Raw genomic sequence first — 18,721 nt, forward strand, 5'->3', positions numbered from 1 at the left:
GAGTGCATAAAGTTTCATAAATTAATTGCGTTGAGGATAGTAATTAATGAAAAACCATTGGCGTCTTCGACAACAATTCAAACACTGCGCAGAACAATTATTAATAATTAATTAATTAGGGATAAATTTATATCGAAAAATATATGTGAAAGTTCGTGAAGGATCTGGCTTTACGATGGTATTATAAAAGTTCATAAATTAATCACAGATATTGAGTAATTAGTAAATTTTCCACTGCCGATTTGATTTATTAAAATATATTCGGAGCACATAACCAGAGTTAGTAAACTGATATCAGAGCCATCTATGTGCTCATTGCGGAACTTGAGCTTCGAATCTAAAATTATAGATGGCTCTGATGTCAGTTTACTAACTCTGGTTATGTGCTCCGAATATATTTTAATAAATCAAATCGGCAGTGGAAAATTCACTAATTACTCAATATCTGTAATTAATTTATGAACTTTTATAATACCATCGTAAAGCCAGATCCTTCACGAACTTTCACATATATTTTTTCGTAGAAATTTGTCCCTAATTAATTTATTATTAATAATTGTTCTGCGCAGTGTTTGAATTGTTGTCGAAGATTGTCGAAGACGCCATTGATTTTTCATTAATTACTATCCTTTACACTAATTACTATCCTTCACTCAATTAATTTATGAAACTTCAAGCATTCACTATTTAAACAATGTCTTTGCGAATCTTCTCATATAACTTTTAATCACATTTTGCTTCTAGTTTTGTTGAGCATTAAATATTTTCATGGAAGATCGTGATGGTCGCCGTTACGAAATCATAGACGCCATCAAACAAAAATTAATAACTAACAATTTAGAGCAAAATTCTTTACGAATATTATATAAGAACGTAGTCTGAAGTTCCAGCTTTGCAATGAAATTATAAAAGTTCATAAATTAATTACATAAATTGTGTAATTAATAATTTTCACTGCTGGAGCCATTCTATCCTTTTCTATCCTCTCTCTGTCCTTGTCTGACAAGTAACGAGCTGTTCGACGACCTCCTTGCCTATTCTATATTCCTACTACTTTCTTGATTTTTGAGCTCAAACCATAGATGGCGCTGATCGTAGGCGGTAAAATTTTTATTCGAACTGGATATTAGAAATCAATTCGACAGTAGAAAATTAATAAATTGCCAAGTTTTTGTAATTAATTCATGAACAATTATAGCTGCATAACAAAGTTGGAATTATAGGCAGCATTCTTATAGGATGTTTAATTTAATAATTAATACTTACATGAGCGACAGGTTTTATATTTCCTGTAGTAGATAAGATTGCTATAGAAAAGTGTTTTTCTGGCATAATATTCTTATTATTTTGTAATAAATATATACTAGCATAAGAAAGCCTAAAATATAAATTTTTTTATTAAGAAATTTTATTTACAATGTTTTCATAGGCGAAAAATGAATACGAAATGAAAAATAAATTGAAAAAAAAAAAGAAAAACTACCGCACTATGGACGGGAATCGACCACCGGTCCTCCAAGCATGGGAATTCTCGACTTGAAAAATATCGGAAATAAATCTGTATTTAAAGAAATAATAAAACTTTAATCGTAAATATCTCAAAAACTGAGTAGTTGCGGCTATAATGATTTTTTTTGCTTGAACTGCATGACAAAATCTATAAACTTGTAAAGTTTCAACTAAATCAGTGACCCGAAGGACTAGCACTCTCCTTGTAAATGGATTTAATAAAGAAAAAAATGTGTATTTTTATAATAGTGATGCAACAACCCACTTAAATTACCGTACACATGATTTATATATTTCAGCTACATTATATATAATATTGAAAAGAATACAATATGTAAATAAAATACAAAGTAGATTTTTAAATTCTTACTACTTGTTAAAATATTTATATACAATATTTAATGTACAATATATAATTAATTGCAATAGTTTACATTTACATATACAATTTAATTATTGTATAAAATTTATATTTCAAATATGCCAATTTAGGTCATTAATTATATAAGAATTACATATATTAATATCATTTATTAAGTTTCATTAATATATTATGAAGTTCATTTCTGTGTTCTCCTAAAATCTCATAAAACTTCTCAAAAAATAGTTTTGCAGACTCCTCAATGTATGTTTTTCTTCTTTGAACCGCAGCTAATTTATCTGCTGTTTCTTCTAATTCTGTTGCAACTTGTATACTTGGCATTGAATCTTGAATAGCTTTAATATCATTTTGTAAATTCTTTATTTGTTCCTTTAACTTTGCTTCTTCTTGTTTAGCATCAATTTTAACTTTACTCATAAGGCTTTTCTTTTCTATAATCTTATGAGCTATATCATTATTTTCATCTTCTAGAATTTTCATTCTCTCATGAAGATTCTCTAATTTATTAGAATTTAATTCTAATGAACGTTCCTTTTCAATAATTTGTGACTTCAATAATTCTTTCAAATTAGTCATTAAATTAGCTTTAATATTTAATATTTCCATAATTTCAGGTTGTAATATACCTTTTTCTGGCATTTTTAACTCTTCTAGATTTACACCTATATCACCACTAAGATGCATAAATATTTCTTTATTATATGTTAGGACTGCTTTAGTTAAATTATTGTTAATAGATGCTAATTTAATATCCATAGTGTATAGTTCTTTCTGTATTTCTTGTAAATGTTCATCAAACTGATGCATGTAATTTTGAATCTCTGTACATTTTTCTAATATTTTATCTCTTTCTGTCTTAGACATTGGCTGTTGTTTTATGGTAGAAAGTAATTTATCATGTTGTGTATTTTGTAAACAAATTTGTTCACACAAAACGTTACATTCAACATTTATTTGATCTGTTTCAAAATTGATTGTTTTTATGTATTCCTCTTTGGCAATGATGTCACTCAATTGCTTTGCTTCATCATTCTGCAAGGATGTGAATACTTCCTGAAAATGTTTTACTTCTTCATCTATGTTATTTGAATTTTTTTCAGCTGACTGCAGTTTAAGCATTTCTTCTTCTAACTCAGAACGTGCATTATTTAAATCATCCTCATTTACACCTTCTTGCTCTTCAATTTCCTGTAAATATTTTTCAACCATTGATGCTTCCTCATCCAATTTCTCATCATTCCAAGCATTATAAAAATTCAGCATTGAAAAGAAAGCATTCCTATTAATTGTGGATTCTCTTTCATTTCCTATAAATGGTAGGTTTTCTAAATTATATTTTTCAGAAGCTATATCCCTTATTTCACAAATTTCTATTAACCAGCATATCCAACCCAAAACATTAGGCCAAGAATGCATAGCATTAGCAGTTTTTAACCAAGATTTAGTAATTATCCCTGGATAATGGAGTTTCTTTGCAATTTTTGGCAGTTCCTCCACATAATTGGCAATTGTAAGAACTTGTTTAATGTCCAATATTTTTACTAAATATGCAGATATTTCCACAAACATTTTCAAAGTAACTGGTTTAAAGCTACCATTACTATTAAGCATTGAAGAACAATGATTTATAGCAAAAAAATTATCAATTTTACTAAGCATATAAGACTGATATGTCTTATCTGTTAACGGTCTTGTATCTTTTCTAGGACCTTTTAGACCGACATTGCTAGCACGGTCAGCTGATAAAGATCTACGACCTGTTGGAAGTCCTGTATGAATTTTATTAGAAGTTCCAATTGCATAAAAAGTGGATTTGCTAGAATTTGCTATTGGTGTATTTGGAGTTGTAGGTGCATGACGAAGTGGAGTTTTACCTATGAAATTATTAACAAAGATTACATATATTTGAAATATTTGTTGAATTTTAAATTAATAAATAATTAAATGAGTTTGAATTAAAGAGTTTGAATGTTAAGAATTTATTATATATTTTCACCTGTTGCTTTTAATATTGGCCCCTTAATGCTCGTTCTATCACATGAAGAGGCTCGAAGTCTCGGTCTTGGTATATGAGAATTATCAACTGTGGAAATAGAAGCTTTTGGTTTTAATGTTTGTGTCTTCCTCGATTCTGTCCGTATTAAACTTTTATCTTCTTTATCAAACGTAGATATTCTTACAGGATTCGTAGATGATCTACGACCTATATAGTTACTCGACATTTTAATCGAATTAAAGATACTATCACATATAGTAATTATTCGAATACAAAATTATATTAAAACACTGAAACTTTCAATACTCAAAGCATTATACTTAAACATTTTGAATTTTATCGTTAAACATAGAAGTATGAAACATGAGATTAACAACTTGAGTAGCGTACACGATACGATTCTGTAGTAGTTTATTTAAAACCCGCCCAATTACATATTCCTAAAATAAATATAATAACGAATAGTTTAAAATGAAAGTTATTATTTTTTCGAAAAATGTAGTAATAATAAATTAGGAAATAAACTAAAATAATAAAATAATCCAGTAGGGGACAAATATTTCACTCATCTTAAAATTATCTAGCAATTACAATTTAAGGCTTCTAGTAAAAAATATTTAGGTGCCTAGCAAAAATAATACAGGCTCTAATTATATGTTTATATTTATATATAGTAAAACTTAAGTTTCCAAATTAATGTGTAGAATATTTATATTTCGTTAAATAATTCTACAAATATACTTTCAGAATAGAACAATAACTATTTAGAACACATTTTTTCCATTTATACAATATTTGTATATTGTTAAAATTTAATATGCAATCATTTTAGTATTTTTTGTATATTATAAAATGCAATGTGCGATAATGAAATATGAGAATGTTTCATTGTACTTATTAAGATAAAAATATACCACTGAAACATTAATAAATTAAATATAATAATATAAACATCTGAGTAAACATGTTAAGAATATTGTGTAGATTAACTTATGTACATAACATTAAAAATGTAAGTATTATATAATTGAGGCTTTTCTCAAATCTTCTTTATAAAATGCAGTGTAAGTTGTATTTAATTTACTGTTTCTTTTCAAATATGTATTTATATAGGATTTATGGATTCAATCATTACAAAAATGTTCTACACTAATAGAAAACAATGTTGAAAAGAACATAGAGAATTACCTAATATACGAACCAAGTATTCTATATATAATAAATAAAAGTAAATTATCAGTTTTAAAAAAGTATGTATATAATTGATATTAGTCAATATGTTTATTAAATACAAATCCATTTTCTTTATTATTTATATCATTTTAATATAGGTATATTGAAGTAAAATGTGCTGATGCAATAATATTAACCCGTATCAAAGATGGATATTATACATCATTAAAGGATTTATTATTAAGGACACAAATAAATTTAGATACTTTTAATCAACTTTGTAATTCAATCATTGATTCTGGGATAAAATATAAAATGAAAGTAACACCTAATATAGAAGGAAAAATTGTATCTATATATTTATATTGTCTTTGTCAGTTAAACAGTAATATTAAATAGCATTAAATTAAGAAAATAAACTATTTTAGAAACCAAATACGATATTGGGTATACATATAGGACAGACTATACTGAGTTGGTCATTGTTAAGCTATGATTTTAAGGTACTAGATTGGGATTGTATAACTTGGCAGAACAATAGTTTGGACAGGACTAATGTTTATGATATAATCAGTGTGGTAAATATTTTAAATTTGATATTTTAAAGTAAAGTTAAAATTTTGTTTACCAGTTATTTGTACTCTAGGCATCAACTTTTGTCAATCAATTACCACCATCTGACACTTATGTGATGCAAGATTTCAACAAGGCAACTAAACAAGTGTACAATCTTTACAATGTACATATTGGTATTGCAAGTTGCCTTAAGTTTATGATAAGGCAAAGTATGTTTTTATAGTATTATTAAAGATAATATATAATGGTTTCTTACAGTTACTAAAATTTTATAAATAAACATTTTAGGACAAAATAATTCTATAACATCAGAAAATGATGTATATATATTAAGCCCTTTAATGGCAGCTTATTGCTTTCGTCTTATACTTGGTAATGAAGTACTAGCTACAAAATATATTATGAATGTGATACTAAATGATGTCAAGTTAAATAATGAAAAGTTGCCTCAGATACATATAGACAATACATTAAAAAGTAAATACATAAAATTAAATAATATGCAGAAAGAAGAATTGAATTGGTCTTTACTGAAAGCTTTAACCTTTGGATATTTTATTAAAAGTTCTAGAAGCACAAATTAACTGGAGTGTTAAATTTTGTTATAAATTATGTTAATAAAATTTGTTACGAATCTATGTAGTTAGATATTTCATTGATGATATTTATGTTAAAATAAAAACGAATCGGGGAATATTATACGGATTAATACAACGTGTACAGATCCATTCATTTATTATATATTAATTTTCATTATACTATCTATTCATAGTACACTGTAGTCTAATGTTTCTCGTCTCTCGAATACAAACTCATCTTGATTAAATAAACGGATAAGTAAACGCTTGGTCACAATGGTAGCGGTAAGAAATGTTTATTTACCGGGATGTATATACCACTGCGAGCATTGAGTGAGTATACGAGAGCAAGGTATTCAAGTAGTGACTGTTTTGTGAACATAGCCAACAAATTTGTACGGCCAACTAAAAATACAGATTTAGACAATATTTTTGTGCTCAAACTCGTAATGTTAAATTAGGTACGCTTATTGAAAAGATAGTAACACCGCTACTTAATCCGGCAGTGATGCTGTAAAAGAAGCATATTTCTACGTATCATTATTTAATCGAGCATGGATAAGCACACCACAAAGTCCTCCACTGTATGTATCTGAAATTTTACTGATTTTTGGTACAATTACATTAAACCAAAGCAATAAACAGGAAAACATAATATTTGTCGAATTAATGTTAAAAAACCAGTAAATCAATGTACTATTTCTAAACATAGAATTGAATTGCGTGTGCCGGTGCTCGTGTGTGTTGTGTATCTCTCGGTTAAACATGTAACAAATACAAAGGAATTAGTTGACTAGCCGATTAAGCTTATATTCTTTTGAACATAAATTTATGACACATGTAACAAACTAAAATTAAATTAGACAGATTTCATAAGCCAATTTCCTCGGTAATCTTTTGATGTACAAACAATGCTAATTTACTTTCAAGTTTTTCAATTGTATTGTAACCGTTTATAATTATATCTATGAATCGAATAACAGAAATATCAACCAGTACTCCATTTCCCTTTCATTGCCGATAGACTACAGATCATTGGATCTGATGTCGAAACGACAAATAAATACTTTATACAATTGAACTATGTGATTGCACGCACCTCTTACAATGTGCTACTCGCAATCGCATCGCTGCCAGGTTAACACAATTAATTAAATCGTTAAAGTAATACCCGATCAGACCAGCTGGAAACGAGTCTTGACATATATGTATATCGACATATCTAATATATATTTCTGTGTATATAATATATCTATATGTATATTAATACGTATGTGCACGTCTGTATTACGCTACAACACATCGTGAAACAAAAACTGTTAAGTACGTTATAATAATTACTATTTCTTTCTTTTCTCTTTTTCGCCTCTTTATATAGTTTACAATGCATTTTTCTTCTTTTGTTTTTGTTTTGTATAACTCGAAACCTTCTTATGCAAGCGTATACGTGTATAAAATCTAAATCCAGCTTAAAACGTACACATCATCTCGTGGACCGTGCACCGAAGCGATATCACCAGCTCGCTTCGAACTCGTGCGAAAACGATGCGGCTTGAGCATCACCAAATATAATTGGGGATAGAAGTGTGTCTCTCGCGATCACGAAACTATGGCTCTGTGTTCGGGCGAACACGTAATCGATACACAATTACAACATTAAAAACGATACTCGATATTGTTTAAATATACATAATAACATTACTAAAATTATATAGCATCTATCTTCGATCGTTGCGGAGTTTCTTTGTGCATGATATTGCAATTCCTCTCGCGAACGAAATGCATAGCAAACGCTTTGATAAATCTATCGCGCGCATAAAACGAAGAAAACGAATTACGATCCTAGACAGAAAAAGCTCGACGCTTAAATATCGTTAAATACACTCGAAATATACTCCGACTGATCTAATTCAGTCTAGTAGCATCTTCATGTATTTTCTGATCATTCGGTATCATGGAATCATTCAATGAACCTGACGGTTCCTCGTGGACTTCCGCAACTTGCGCATGTCTCTCTGATTTTAACGCGACCACATTCGTTTTCAACACTCGATATCCTGATAGGATTTTGGTAATTCGAATATTTAGCGCGTCATTTAGAATCGTAATATCGCATTTCTCGAATTGCATTGAGATGCTCCCTTCTCTCTGTAGATGCATGACGCAATTCCAATAACAAGACGGTCAACGAACTTTCACGTTTCACGCACACACTCGTTTTACAAGTTAATAGATGTCGCCACATCGGAACAATCGTTTTACACGTTTTACATGTTAAATAAAAACTACGTATCTAAGCCAGTCTTCCTCGTATTCTGCCGATTTCACATAATCGTGCGCTTCTTTCGTTAAGACGTTCATTTCTCGCGTATCGATCAATAATTTCTCAGACGAACGAAATGAAAAAGATAACGCTGATCGATTCGTCAGCCCCGTGTATTTTTTTTTTCCTTTTTTTTCCACAGAATGCTAAATACTGTTTAACATTCGGAGAATTACATACATACATATATATAAATGTATATGCGTATCCATTAAACATTCATTAGACGAGTAGAACATTCTTCGCGTGGTGCATACTTGTATAATCGAGAGATCTAACAAGACAGGATATTAACATACGAAAAAACAGGAATATCTTCTGCAACGTTCTAGTTTCAATATGAAATATACCGCGATTAAATTCCCCTGGCCTGCATGCGATCTATCCATACCGATTTCAAATATCGATCTCGTGAGACGTCGCGTTACATCATCGCTGTCAGATTAAGCAAAGAACGCAATGTTTTGAACGACGCGATCGCATCGTGATCCATGTCGAGACACGTCCATTTAATAGGGAAACAAATGCGTCTCTGGAAACACGCGTTTAATAATAATAATAATAATAATAATCATAATAATAATAGTAATAATAATAATAATAATAATCAAGAGACGAACGATCGATGACGGAGGGATGTATGGACAGTTTGTATATCGTGTGAGACTTTCATGCGATGACATCGGACGATTGTCGATACGCAATCGAGCTTACGTCGCTCGTATTGCTTTGATTGAACTCGTCGAAAGTACGAAGAGAATGATTTCATTGATCCTCGGCACTTTTCCACCTTTCGGTGCGATCGTCTGCCCTCTCTAATGTAACGTTAAGCTATACATAATTTGATACAAAGTTTTTTGACAGAACGGGATCGCTTGGTAACGGAAGTAGCATCGTGGGCAAGCTTTCGTCGATGCCTACTTTACACGGGAGACAATGAAACGACGAAGATCTTTACGATTTTTAGTTATTACTTTACACACACGGTCGTGCACTTCGAATACATTTACAATAGCCTATTGTAGTTCAGCGTACTATCTTTTTCCTTAGATACCACACGATTAGAAACAACGAGAGACAGAGATAGAGCGAAAAGCGCGAGGAAAATAGTCACAAGCTCCCAATGCTCTGGCATTCTTTCCCTTTTTAAAGATATTTGGTCCGATGCTAAGAGACTGTTACACTTAGACAGGCGTCACGCGTGCCGACGAGTAACAGCACGGGCTTTTTTGGAACGGACGTCAATAATAGTACATATTGGAAAACGAAAATCGTACGCGAGGAACACGATGAGTTATTCTGATGCACCCTTAATGCGTTGACCGAAGTATCCATTTCAGATCACTGAATTATTAATCGCGATAAATGATTCTCTAACATGTCAAGCTATCGCCCAAGTATTACAATAGTGTCGATCGAATATACAGATTTACGCGAATAGCATTGTCAACGCTTTGAAAGTATGCAATCGATGAAATAACCCATTATCTAACTTGGTACACTCGATTAGACGATCAAGAAATATTTTCCTTTAAACCCTTTAGACTAGACTGGTGATAAACAAGCAGGATCGTGCCGATTTGAAGCAACCTGGCACGCTTCAAATTCCAGGACGATCGGGCGTTTCTCTGTTCCGGAAGCAACCGAAGAAAGGAACCCCGTGTGGCACGATGAAATAACATATATTAGAATTATAAGTGAGATTCATTCGCAGCGCACTTAATTACGGGTTTTCGATTATTTATCTCTTTTTACACGACTCGAGTACTTTCAATAATGATGACGAAACGTACATTCGTTTAGATGACAAATCCGACGACGACGGCTCATGCTGATCAAGGAATAAAAATTTACTGGCTCGGTCGTCACACACACGAAAAGGCAACACGCAACACGTAAGAGAGAAAGAGAGAGAGAGAGACCACGCTTGTTAGATACATACAGTAAATTTAAATTGGGTCGATTCTACTTAAGCGTTTACATTTAATTTATCCAAATGTTGGCTGCGCACAGATAAGTACTCTGTCTAAATATACTTTTCAATTCGGTGTGCGAGAATAGTCTTCCACTATATTAAATATATATAAATATAAATATATATACGTATTCATCTATTTATATTTATATTTATATTTATATATGAACATATCATGTATGTATATATCCCCTTTATCTGTCTTAATTGCCCGATTATTCTCTATTTTCACGGAAACGATCGAACAATGACTGGCATCGATCGTAACTTTCGATTCATCCATATTCATGATGCAATCAACAATCAATAACGCTCAGAACAATATAGTTCGGGAATCCCTCGACTCGGTGACAGATTCTGTTCTCCTTCTTTTTTTCTTTGCTCCTTTCCGTTCTTTTTTTTTTTTTTTTTTTTTTTTTTTTCTCCTTTCCTTTTTTTTTTTTTTCTTTTTTTTTTTTTTAATTTTTTCCTTCATTTTTTGTTGGAAGCTGTAGTAATAAGAGACATTTGTTTTACGTTACGCAGATCTAGTGTGAAAGGAATGAAATACTCCGTTGAAAATAATATCACAGCCTGGAGACATGTTGGAAGACTAAGAACCATGGCTATAGCATCGCTGCTGAATTCTCGAAGGCAACTGAATAGAATGGCACGGATTGCAGTAATTCAGACCAGAAGAATTTGTTGTATAAACGATTCTTCGATGTTTCACCATTCATTTAGCAAAAACATAGAGGTTCGATAAAAACGACTAAACTTAACGAGAACAAAAGTTTATGAACAAAAATAACAACGTAACATTTTACTAACAGTCCCTATTGCTATGTTACTTTTTTTTGTCCTCACGTCACTAGTCTCCTTCTTCCTCCTCCGTGATTGTGATATTATTTGGAAAGCTTACCGCTTCTAACTGAGTTTCAGTCGCAGTGATTACATAGTTTTTTGTTTCGTAGTAGTAAAAATTACATTTGACCGTTTCTTTTTTCGATTCGTCGAGGAGAAAACACGACGAAAAGGCGGCCGTTAAAAAGTGACTAGCATACGCACTTGTTCGCACAACGTTCAAATTAGTTCAAACCGTTTCATTTTTTTTTTGTTTTTTTCTATATTTTTTTTTTTTTTTCTTTATCACGATGCTAGACGTATATCATACATGTATAACGTGTATCATACACGTGTAACAAAAATAGGTTTATAGGTTTTTTTTTTTTGGTCGATTTTTGTTACCAGGATTCACCGATAAGACACACGTGAAAATGATCTGAGACTACATAGCTCAGCCATCTTTTTCACAGTGTTATCGTAAGATAGTTTAAATTAGAGTGTGTTACATATAACATCGATGAGTATAAAGATCCTAACGAATAAAAATATAAAGGAATTAGAGAAATGTTGCTCTTGTTTGTTCCTTTCTTTCTCGCGCCTGTAAGAATGATCGATGGTTGGTTTTGTAAGCACACTCGGTATTTTAATTCAACAATTCCGCGAAAAATCATGGCTGCGCATTCGAGCCTGCAGTAAGAAATAGCTATTTGTTTAATGTTTCTTCGTTTCAAGATGAAGTGTGGAATTTTCAAAATAGCTTATTCGTAAAGCGATGTAACTATAAATGTTGTAAATGATTACAATATAGTATATTATCGATCGAACATATCGTTCCTCGATGAAAAATATACAGTGATGTGCGCTAGAGCAAGTGTTCTATTTCAATTTGAAACAAATGATTGTAAACGATAATAAATATAAATAATATATGCGGCTAGAATAATAATGATCAAACACAATCTTTTGTGCGCGCATATATGTAATAAACAATTAAATAAACGATATTGTATTGTGCGCTACGCGAATATGTATATCTCGTAATACTTTTTTTTATTAACGCAAAGAGCAAATCATGTAATTAGGAACATAAAAATTAGGAAAATAGTCCTGTTAAATGTATAAGGGAGGAAGAGAGAAAGAGAGAGAGAGAGAGAAATGTTTTCTATCCAAGTATCGTTAGATGAAATGTGTAAAGAATGAAACGATATTCTCCCTATTCTCCTCATCCTTTCCTTCCTAGAGATGAACTTAAATGCCACACGTTCTCATAGAAGATAGTTGCTTTACATTTAAAAACCGTGTAGATACTAATAATTGCTCTAACTTGCCTGTTGTGCTCTTTGCCATTTTATAGTTTTAATTTCTCTAACATAGCATAGTAGCTATTCATCGTCATCGTCATGATAGAAACACAGTGATAATTAAGAATTTTATCACTCATGTTATTTTCATTGTCTAACAGTTTCATAACTAAGCTAATATTTCCACAATAAGCTATATCAATAAAAGTTATTCTACTTTGTGAAAAAACATAACACAAGACACCCTAATAGTATCTTCATTAGCTTCGATGAATTTGTAATGATCATCGAAGTATACGAAATAATTTAATTCACTCTTGGCATATTCAAAAAAATGGAATACAGCTCCTAAAGTATCAAGTATAAGAATAAAGAATGGCATAAAGGTACATCATTTGAGAACTCTGTGAGTCTGTCGATACGTTGCATCACTCCGAGTATTCCTTTTCTTTACTTTTCTTTCTCTTTTTACGAACAATTCGATGAAAATCTTATTTAGTACTCAGACTTCTATCTTGTAAACGTTTCGAGCACATGACAAGATAGGCTAATACTTCCTGATCCGATGCAGTCTTAAGAATTCACTTGTACTGTGATCACAATGCTGTAATGCAGATACGAATCGGTTGAGATGCTTACAATTTTTTATGTTCTTTTCCTTTTTCTGTTATCCCTTCACTGTGTGTCATAGGTACAAACTTGGTAACTATTAACGACGATTCTTACTGGTACACGTCTAAGTGAACAGTCATTACGAAAGTCGACTCGAGATGATACTTGAAAACACGCGGATGAGATTCATAAAGTGGGTGGTACAAGTTTGTGCTCATTTTACATTACTGTACGAAAGTGTCGCATCTTTAGTACAGTAGTGCAACGTATCACTGCTCGCGAACAGTTCATCGGATATCAGAAATGTTAGCCTTGCTGCCAAAGATTTTGACTAGCTGATCTTCGTAATCGTCGATATTACGTTTCATAAGTTCCATGCAAGGTCCAAGTAAGCGTTCGAAAGCTTCAACGTCCAAAACTGAAAAAGTCGTATTAAAATGAACCATGCATTTCGTGATTATACTGGTCAATGTGTAATTACAGACATAGTATCACATACATCGACACTCTAATTTTATTTATATTCATATGGAGATCAAATGTATAATGTGAGATAAGTAGAAGCACTAGCACGTAATAACCTAATAGAAATTAGTATCAATAGTATATGAAAAGAGAACTCACAGGCTAGTTTTACATCGCCGACAGCGTAGGCCGAAGCAGCGCGAGGTTTATGTGTCACCAGCGCCAACTCGCCTAAGTACCCACCAGCGGGAACTCTATTAATCTGCAGTATCAAACAGAATACCAAATGACATCCATACAATTGGCGATGTAATTAGTGCACTAGTTTCCTAGGTAGATATGGTACCAGCCTCATACTGTACCGAGCTATGTAGGTCAGTGATCGTTGCAATTATGTTACACGTTGGAAAATGAAAATCAACAAGCTGTCGTACCTCGATCTCAAGACCGTGATCTCCTATTATGGTGATCTTGACGAGGCCGTCCTCGACAAAGTACATTCCATCGGCTGTGTCGCCCTGTCTGATAATCTGATCGCCATCTGTATACTGTTTTGGTACTAGAGCATCCGCCAGGTTCATACGTTCATATGGCTAAAGACAGAAAAATTAAAACACGAATATTACTCAACTGTTTCTATTTCCCTTACTCCATATCGATAGTTATCCGTATGCAAACTAAAATTAATATTACATCGAAATGTGATGAAACAATGATCTATAAAATAAATCTTAACAATTTTAATTCTAGCCGAACATTTCTTGGCAATCGAAGTTCCTTGCGCTTCGTCCAAAATTCAATAATACATTAAACATGTAATTGCAAATAGTCAGCTGCTGCCATCAATCAAACAAAATATCCTAAAATACCATCTGAATGTTTCCTTAAACAAATACCTAACTTGTACACGTTATATTTAATCTCTTGTATTACAATGAGCGATGAAGCAATATCGCTTCTAAATAATCTGCTATTTACGTTCGCCGGAATGTCTTCCGCTACAAATTCCGTAAAATTTACCTCGAGAGACTTAAGCATCGGGACCTTGTTGATAAGGTCCTCGTACATTTTGCGCTTCCTGTAGGCGGACTTCAATAGAATACGTCGGAAAGTCTGCCTATCCATTGCCCACAGTGTACCAGACGTGATAGCCTTGATACTTGCTGCCCTCGGCATGTTATAAAGAAGCGCCAGCTCACCAAAAGCACCACGATTATTGTACGTGTGTATCATAGATTCCACACCAGCTTGATCTTTTACGTACACCTCGAATTTTCCTCTGAAAAATGAACAACATTCGGGTAATCCGTTATCTATGATCGGCTTCATCCTACTTGTTGGATTTCCATACGGAATCGAGAACGAAGAAGAAAAGAATATATTTTACCTCTCGATGACGTAAAAATTGTCACCATCGTCACCTTGCCGGATAATAAATTCTTCGGGCTGCACGATCTTCTCGAACATCGCGTCCAACACGTCCGCCATTTGTTCCTGTAAAGAATTCATATAACGCGTGTGTGTGCACGTGTGTCGTGAATATTTCATGACTAGAAACGTTTGCTGTTTTCTAACATACATGAACGGCGACGATAATTGCGATATTTCGAGTCAGGTGACTTACATGCACGAACTATCGGCTAATTATCATATTACAGAAAAATATCTATAACGTTTTTCTCAGTCATTTCGAAGAACTTATTACATAAGATACTCTATAGGCGATTTGAAAGCTAGCATATTTTCTTATTTCTTCGCAACTTCTCGAATCCTAGGCAATTATCAACGAATCGAACGATCTCCAAGTAAAATTAAAAGTAACGCAAGAACAGCGACGAGTGCTCGCTCGATCATTAGTAGTTTATATTTGTATCCTGGTCAAGTTACTCGAGCCTTTCTCTCTCTAGAGTAATTCATCCCCGAGAGTCTGAATCCCAGTTGAGCAGATTACACGTACTCATTGGCATTTCCACGAGTTGGCGCGAACCCTCGTCGCTCCGTATTCCTGTTTCAATTACGCGCAGGGCAGAGAGTGTACGTGTACTATGTTTAACTTACCTCATCTAGAGCCCGAAACAGAAGAATATGCTTTACGCTGTCGCCGAGCCTCTGCCGTTGCTCGTCGCTCTTCGGATGCACCATCTGCAACCGATGAATCATAACGACGATATTACGAATAGATCGAATTTTAATCTAATAATAATTTTATTTACAACTACCTGGTCGCTTTTACACAATCGAGACGCATTGCCATATTTCCTCTGTTATTATTACCGTACCAGGTAAACAGTGGATACTCGAATCGCGCTAGATTCTACCGAATGCTTGAATTTACGAGCTCTGTGAACTCTTAATGGTTAAAGGAATTACGATCATCGGGCGGTACGCATCGATATTATAAATTAATTGCAGCGTGATCGATCGATAACGCGAGGCCTGAATATACTATGTTCGTTATAAAAAGAAAGGGTTTCCCATTAGATACGCGTGGGTAGATTGCACAGCACGGTAAGTTTAAAAAAAAGGAAGAAAAATCGAACTCTTTTACGATCTTACGTTTGGTTTACCAGCGGTAGATACGCTGGAAAATAAAAAAGAAGCTAAGAACTCTAAATTACATAGCGGTGATACATATAATTGCGCATTATCTGTTTTCCCAAACGTATGATCGATTCTCATAGAGAGGATGATACAGCGAGCGATACTCTCCTTCATAGAACACTCCGTACAGCTGTTCCGAATCTCGATCCGCTTTTTTTAGAAACTCAACACGGGGATAAACAAATCTAAGTCGTATTTCGTTTCATATTCTCCGACTTTTCCATTCGCCTTCGCTTAGTTTTAAAGACGGTGGCCGAACTACCATTGTTTCTGTCGCAGTTCTTTGATACATTCACCCGTGTAGATATATCGTTCGAAACGATATCGCGTTTCAAAACTTCAGCCTGCTTTATTCGTGCCTTCGAACACCTGCTTCCACCACAGGCGTGAAGTTTTCTTACTGACCTAGAGAACTTACGTTTCGCACTGCGTCCCCATTCTAAGAAGGAGCGTGTCTCAATTGATTCATCTGCATCCGAACCGCACGATGCTTAATGCTGGACCGAATACGCGTAATTAATATTTTCAGCGGCAAGTTCCCACAGCGCGATAGCGGAGTTCTCAATGCCGCGGGTGTCGAGGTGGGACTCTTGCATAAAGCGAAACGACAAACTCGAAACACGGCAACGAAGACTCCATGCGTCAGAGGCGGTATTATCTAATTGCTCCGATTAAAACGAGCGGAGGAGGAAATTGAAAATTTCGCTGAAAATCGTATTTTCGAGACAAACCAGCCGGCTACCTTGTGCATCGATCACACGACTACGCGGGTTATATATTACATTCACCGTCATACGACGCTACAAAGTGATTCACTAAAAACGGAACACCTAATTATCTTCTTTGACGTTAAAGTTGGGTGGTCTCGTAGGTTGACTATATATAAGGTACTTAAAATCATCTTTTATTTCCACACGATAATCAAGGTCATCAATGGTTTCTTCCACATGGTTATCAGGCTATTAACATACACATATACGTGCAACTGTGAAAAATCGAACTGATTTCATGTATCAAGGATTTTAAAACATGCGGCAACTTACTTGGAGATCAAGTCATTCGAAAAGATGACCGTCCAATTATTTCGAGCATCGTATCAACGCTTCACACGAGAAGCGATCATACTCCGACTACCTCCCCCAGATATCGATTCGCCTTGTTTTAATCAACTGGCTCAACAATAAAACATATATGCATCTACATAAAAAAAGGCATGTGGTTACGCTTGAAAAAATATCGATAGCCTTGATCGGTTTAATATAAACGATTCATGGGAAAATTGAACCTTACGTCTTATTCGCCATGTGGCATTTGCTCGACGATTTATCCCTTCGCGATAAGGAAGACAATTAGACAATTCGACCGAGATCCACCCGGTATATTGCCAAAGATTTTCCAATCGGTTTAAGTAGATCGAGTTACCGATAATCGAGATCGGCGCTACCTTTTGAAACGCTCTCGAGCAGTACAATCCCGATCTGACGACGAGCCTTCCCCATGTGTCCCTCTTTCTCTCTCGCTCACTCTCTCTCTCTCTCTCTCTCTCTCTCTCTCTCTCTCTCTCTCTCTCTCTCTCTCTCTCATTCACGAACACTCTCACGTGCACACGTATGTACAACATACATATGTAAGTCACGTCGGTAGCAGGTTATCGAACACGCGCTCTGACGTCACAAAGGTACATCGCTCGCATCGTCGAGCAAAGTAAATCATCCCGTTTCGTCACCCGCACAGCCTGAATACGCCGTGTTTCGATAAAAAGAAAAAGAAGTTGCTTTCTATGTTTCGCGTGATAGATCAACATGTTAGATCGACGAAACTCAAAGTCCATAGCGGTAGCGACGTCTTCTGGGAACCGCGTACCGTTTCTTCCGAAGCGATCGACTGTGTGTTATTATTCGAACGAGTCATAAAGCATCCATATTTAGCTTTTATACACTCGGTGCACGTGTCTGTGTACATATACGTGTATCCTCTGTGTACATGTATCTATACGTGAAACACGTTAACCCTATCCTTGTCGCGTTCCAATGTACCGGAATAAAGGGTTTATTTTTTGGTCCCTTCGACTCAACTCGATACATTTAACTTAAAGATAGCGAAACCTCTCCTAACCAATAGTTCTCCATATCGTGGCCAATTCCTCGGTCGTATTGTTCGATTAATATCAATCGAATATCGATTCAACGTAACTTTCGCTCGAAGCTAATTTATCGACATGGTTCCTTGCGTAACGTGACCAAAAGTACATAGGGATGTATATAGAGAATGAAAAGGAAATGTCACTGAAAACAATCAAGATTTGTTGAATGAAACAATTCAAATTAGCAAACGTAAAACGCACCTTAACTCCATCTTCTTCTTCGTCTTCCTCAGGATTGTAGGCTTCTGCAAACACGCTCTTC

General features: G+C 34.0%; 3 protein-coding genes across 4 annotated transcripts in view; 1 reads left to right on the top strand and 2 right to left on the bottom strand.

Moving 5' to 3' along the window:
* Positions 1-2,035: 2,035 nt before the first annotated feature.
* Ndc80 (kinetochore protein Ndc80) lies at positions 2,036-4,113 on the bottom strand. The gene is made up of 2 exons (XM_017911960.1): positions 3,888-4,113; positions 2,036-3,765 (listed from the first exon to the last, which is right to left on the bottom strand). The coding sequence occupies exons 1-2, from the start codon at positions 4,111-4,113 to the stop codon at positions 2,036-2,038; spliced, it is 1,956 nt and encodes a 651-aa protein (XP_017767449.1).
* A 738-nt stretch (positions 4,114-4,851) lies between these two features.
* On the top strand, positions 4,852-6,220 carry LOC108555960 (uncharacterized). Its single transcript, XM_017911850.1, has 6 exons — positions 4,852-4,899; positions 5,001-5,137; positions 5,219-5,408; positions 5,489-5,638; positions 5,707-5,845; positions 5,925-6,220. Exons 1-6 carry the CDS (start codon positions 4,852-4,854, stop codon positions 6,218-6,220), a joined length of 960 nt encoding a protein of 319 aa, XP_017767339.1.
* A 6,749-nt stretch (positions 6,221-12,969) lies between these two features.
* Pka-R2 (cAMP-dependent protein kinase type II regulatory subunit) overlaps positions 12,970-18,721 on the bottom strand; it is a 7,170-nt gene continuing 1,418 nt past the window's right edge. For both annotated transcript variants that reach the window (XM_017912000.1, XM_017912002.1), the window contains exons 3-9: positions 18,661-18,721; positions 15,774-15,857; positions 15,103-15,209; positions 14,736-14,994; positions 14,150-14,308; positions 13,875-13,977; positions 12,970-13,668 (exon numbers count right to left, since the gene is read on the bottom strand). In XM_017912000.1, the coding sequence (XP_017767489.1) occupies positions 13,538-13,668; positions 13,875-13,977; positions 14,150-14,308; positions 14,736-14,994; positions 15,103-15,209; positions 15,774-15,857; positions 18,661-18,721 (904 nt within the window). In that variant the 3' untranslated portion in view covers positions 12,970-13,537. The remainder of the gene's footprint in view (positions 13,669-13,874; positions 13,978-14,149; positions 14,309-14,735; positions 14,995-15,102; positions 15,210-15,773; positions 15,858-18,660) is intronic.

Source organism: Eufriesea mexicana, unplaced genomic scaffold, assembly GCF_001483705.2.
Source record: "Eufriesea mexicana isolate 0111107269 unplaced genomic scaffold, ASM148370v2 scaffold294, whole genome shotgun sequence".
Taxonomy (NCBI): Eukaryota; Metazoa; Arthropoda; class Insecta; order Hymenoptera; family Apidae; genus Eufriesea; species Eufriesea mexicana.

Bases quoted from the DNA above. Each gene is read 5' to 3' on its own strand.
- Ndc80 (XM_017911960.1), bottom strand. From the start codon at position 4,113: ATGTCGAGTAACTATATAGGTCGTAGATCATCTACGAATCCTGTAAGA. The intron at 3,766-3,887 runs GTGAAAATATAT...ATAATTTCATAG, and splicing joins GCCAATATTAAAAGCAACAG to GTAAAACTCCACTTCGTCAT.
- LOC108555960 (XM_017911850.1), top strand. From the start codon at position 4,852: ATGTTAAGAATATTGTGTAGATTAACTTATGTACATAACATTAAAAAT. The intron at 4,900-5,000 runs GTAAGTATTATA...GTATTTATATAG, and splicing joins ATGTACATAACATTAAAAAT to GATTTATGGATTCAATCATT. The intron at 5,409-5,488 runs GTATCTATATAT...AAACTATTTTAG, and splicing joins CTAATATAGAAGGAAAAATT to AAACCAAATACGATATTGGG.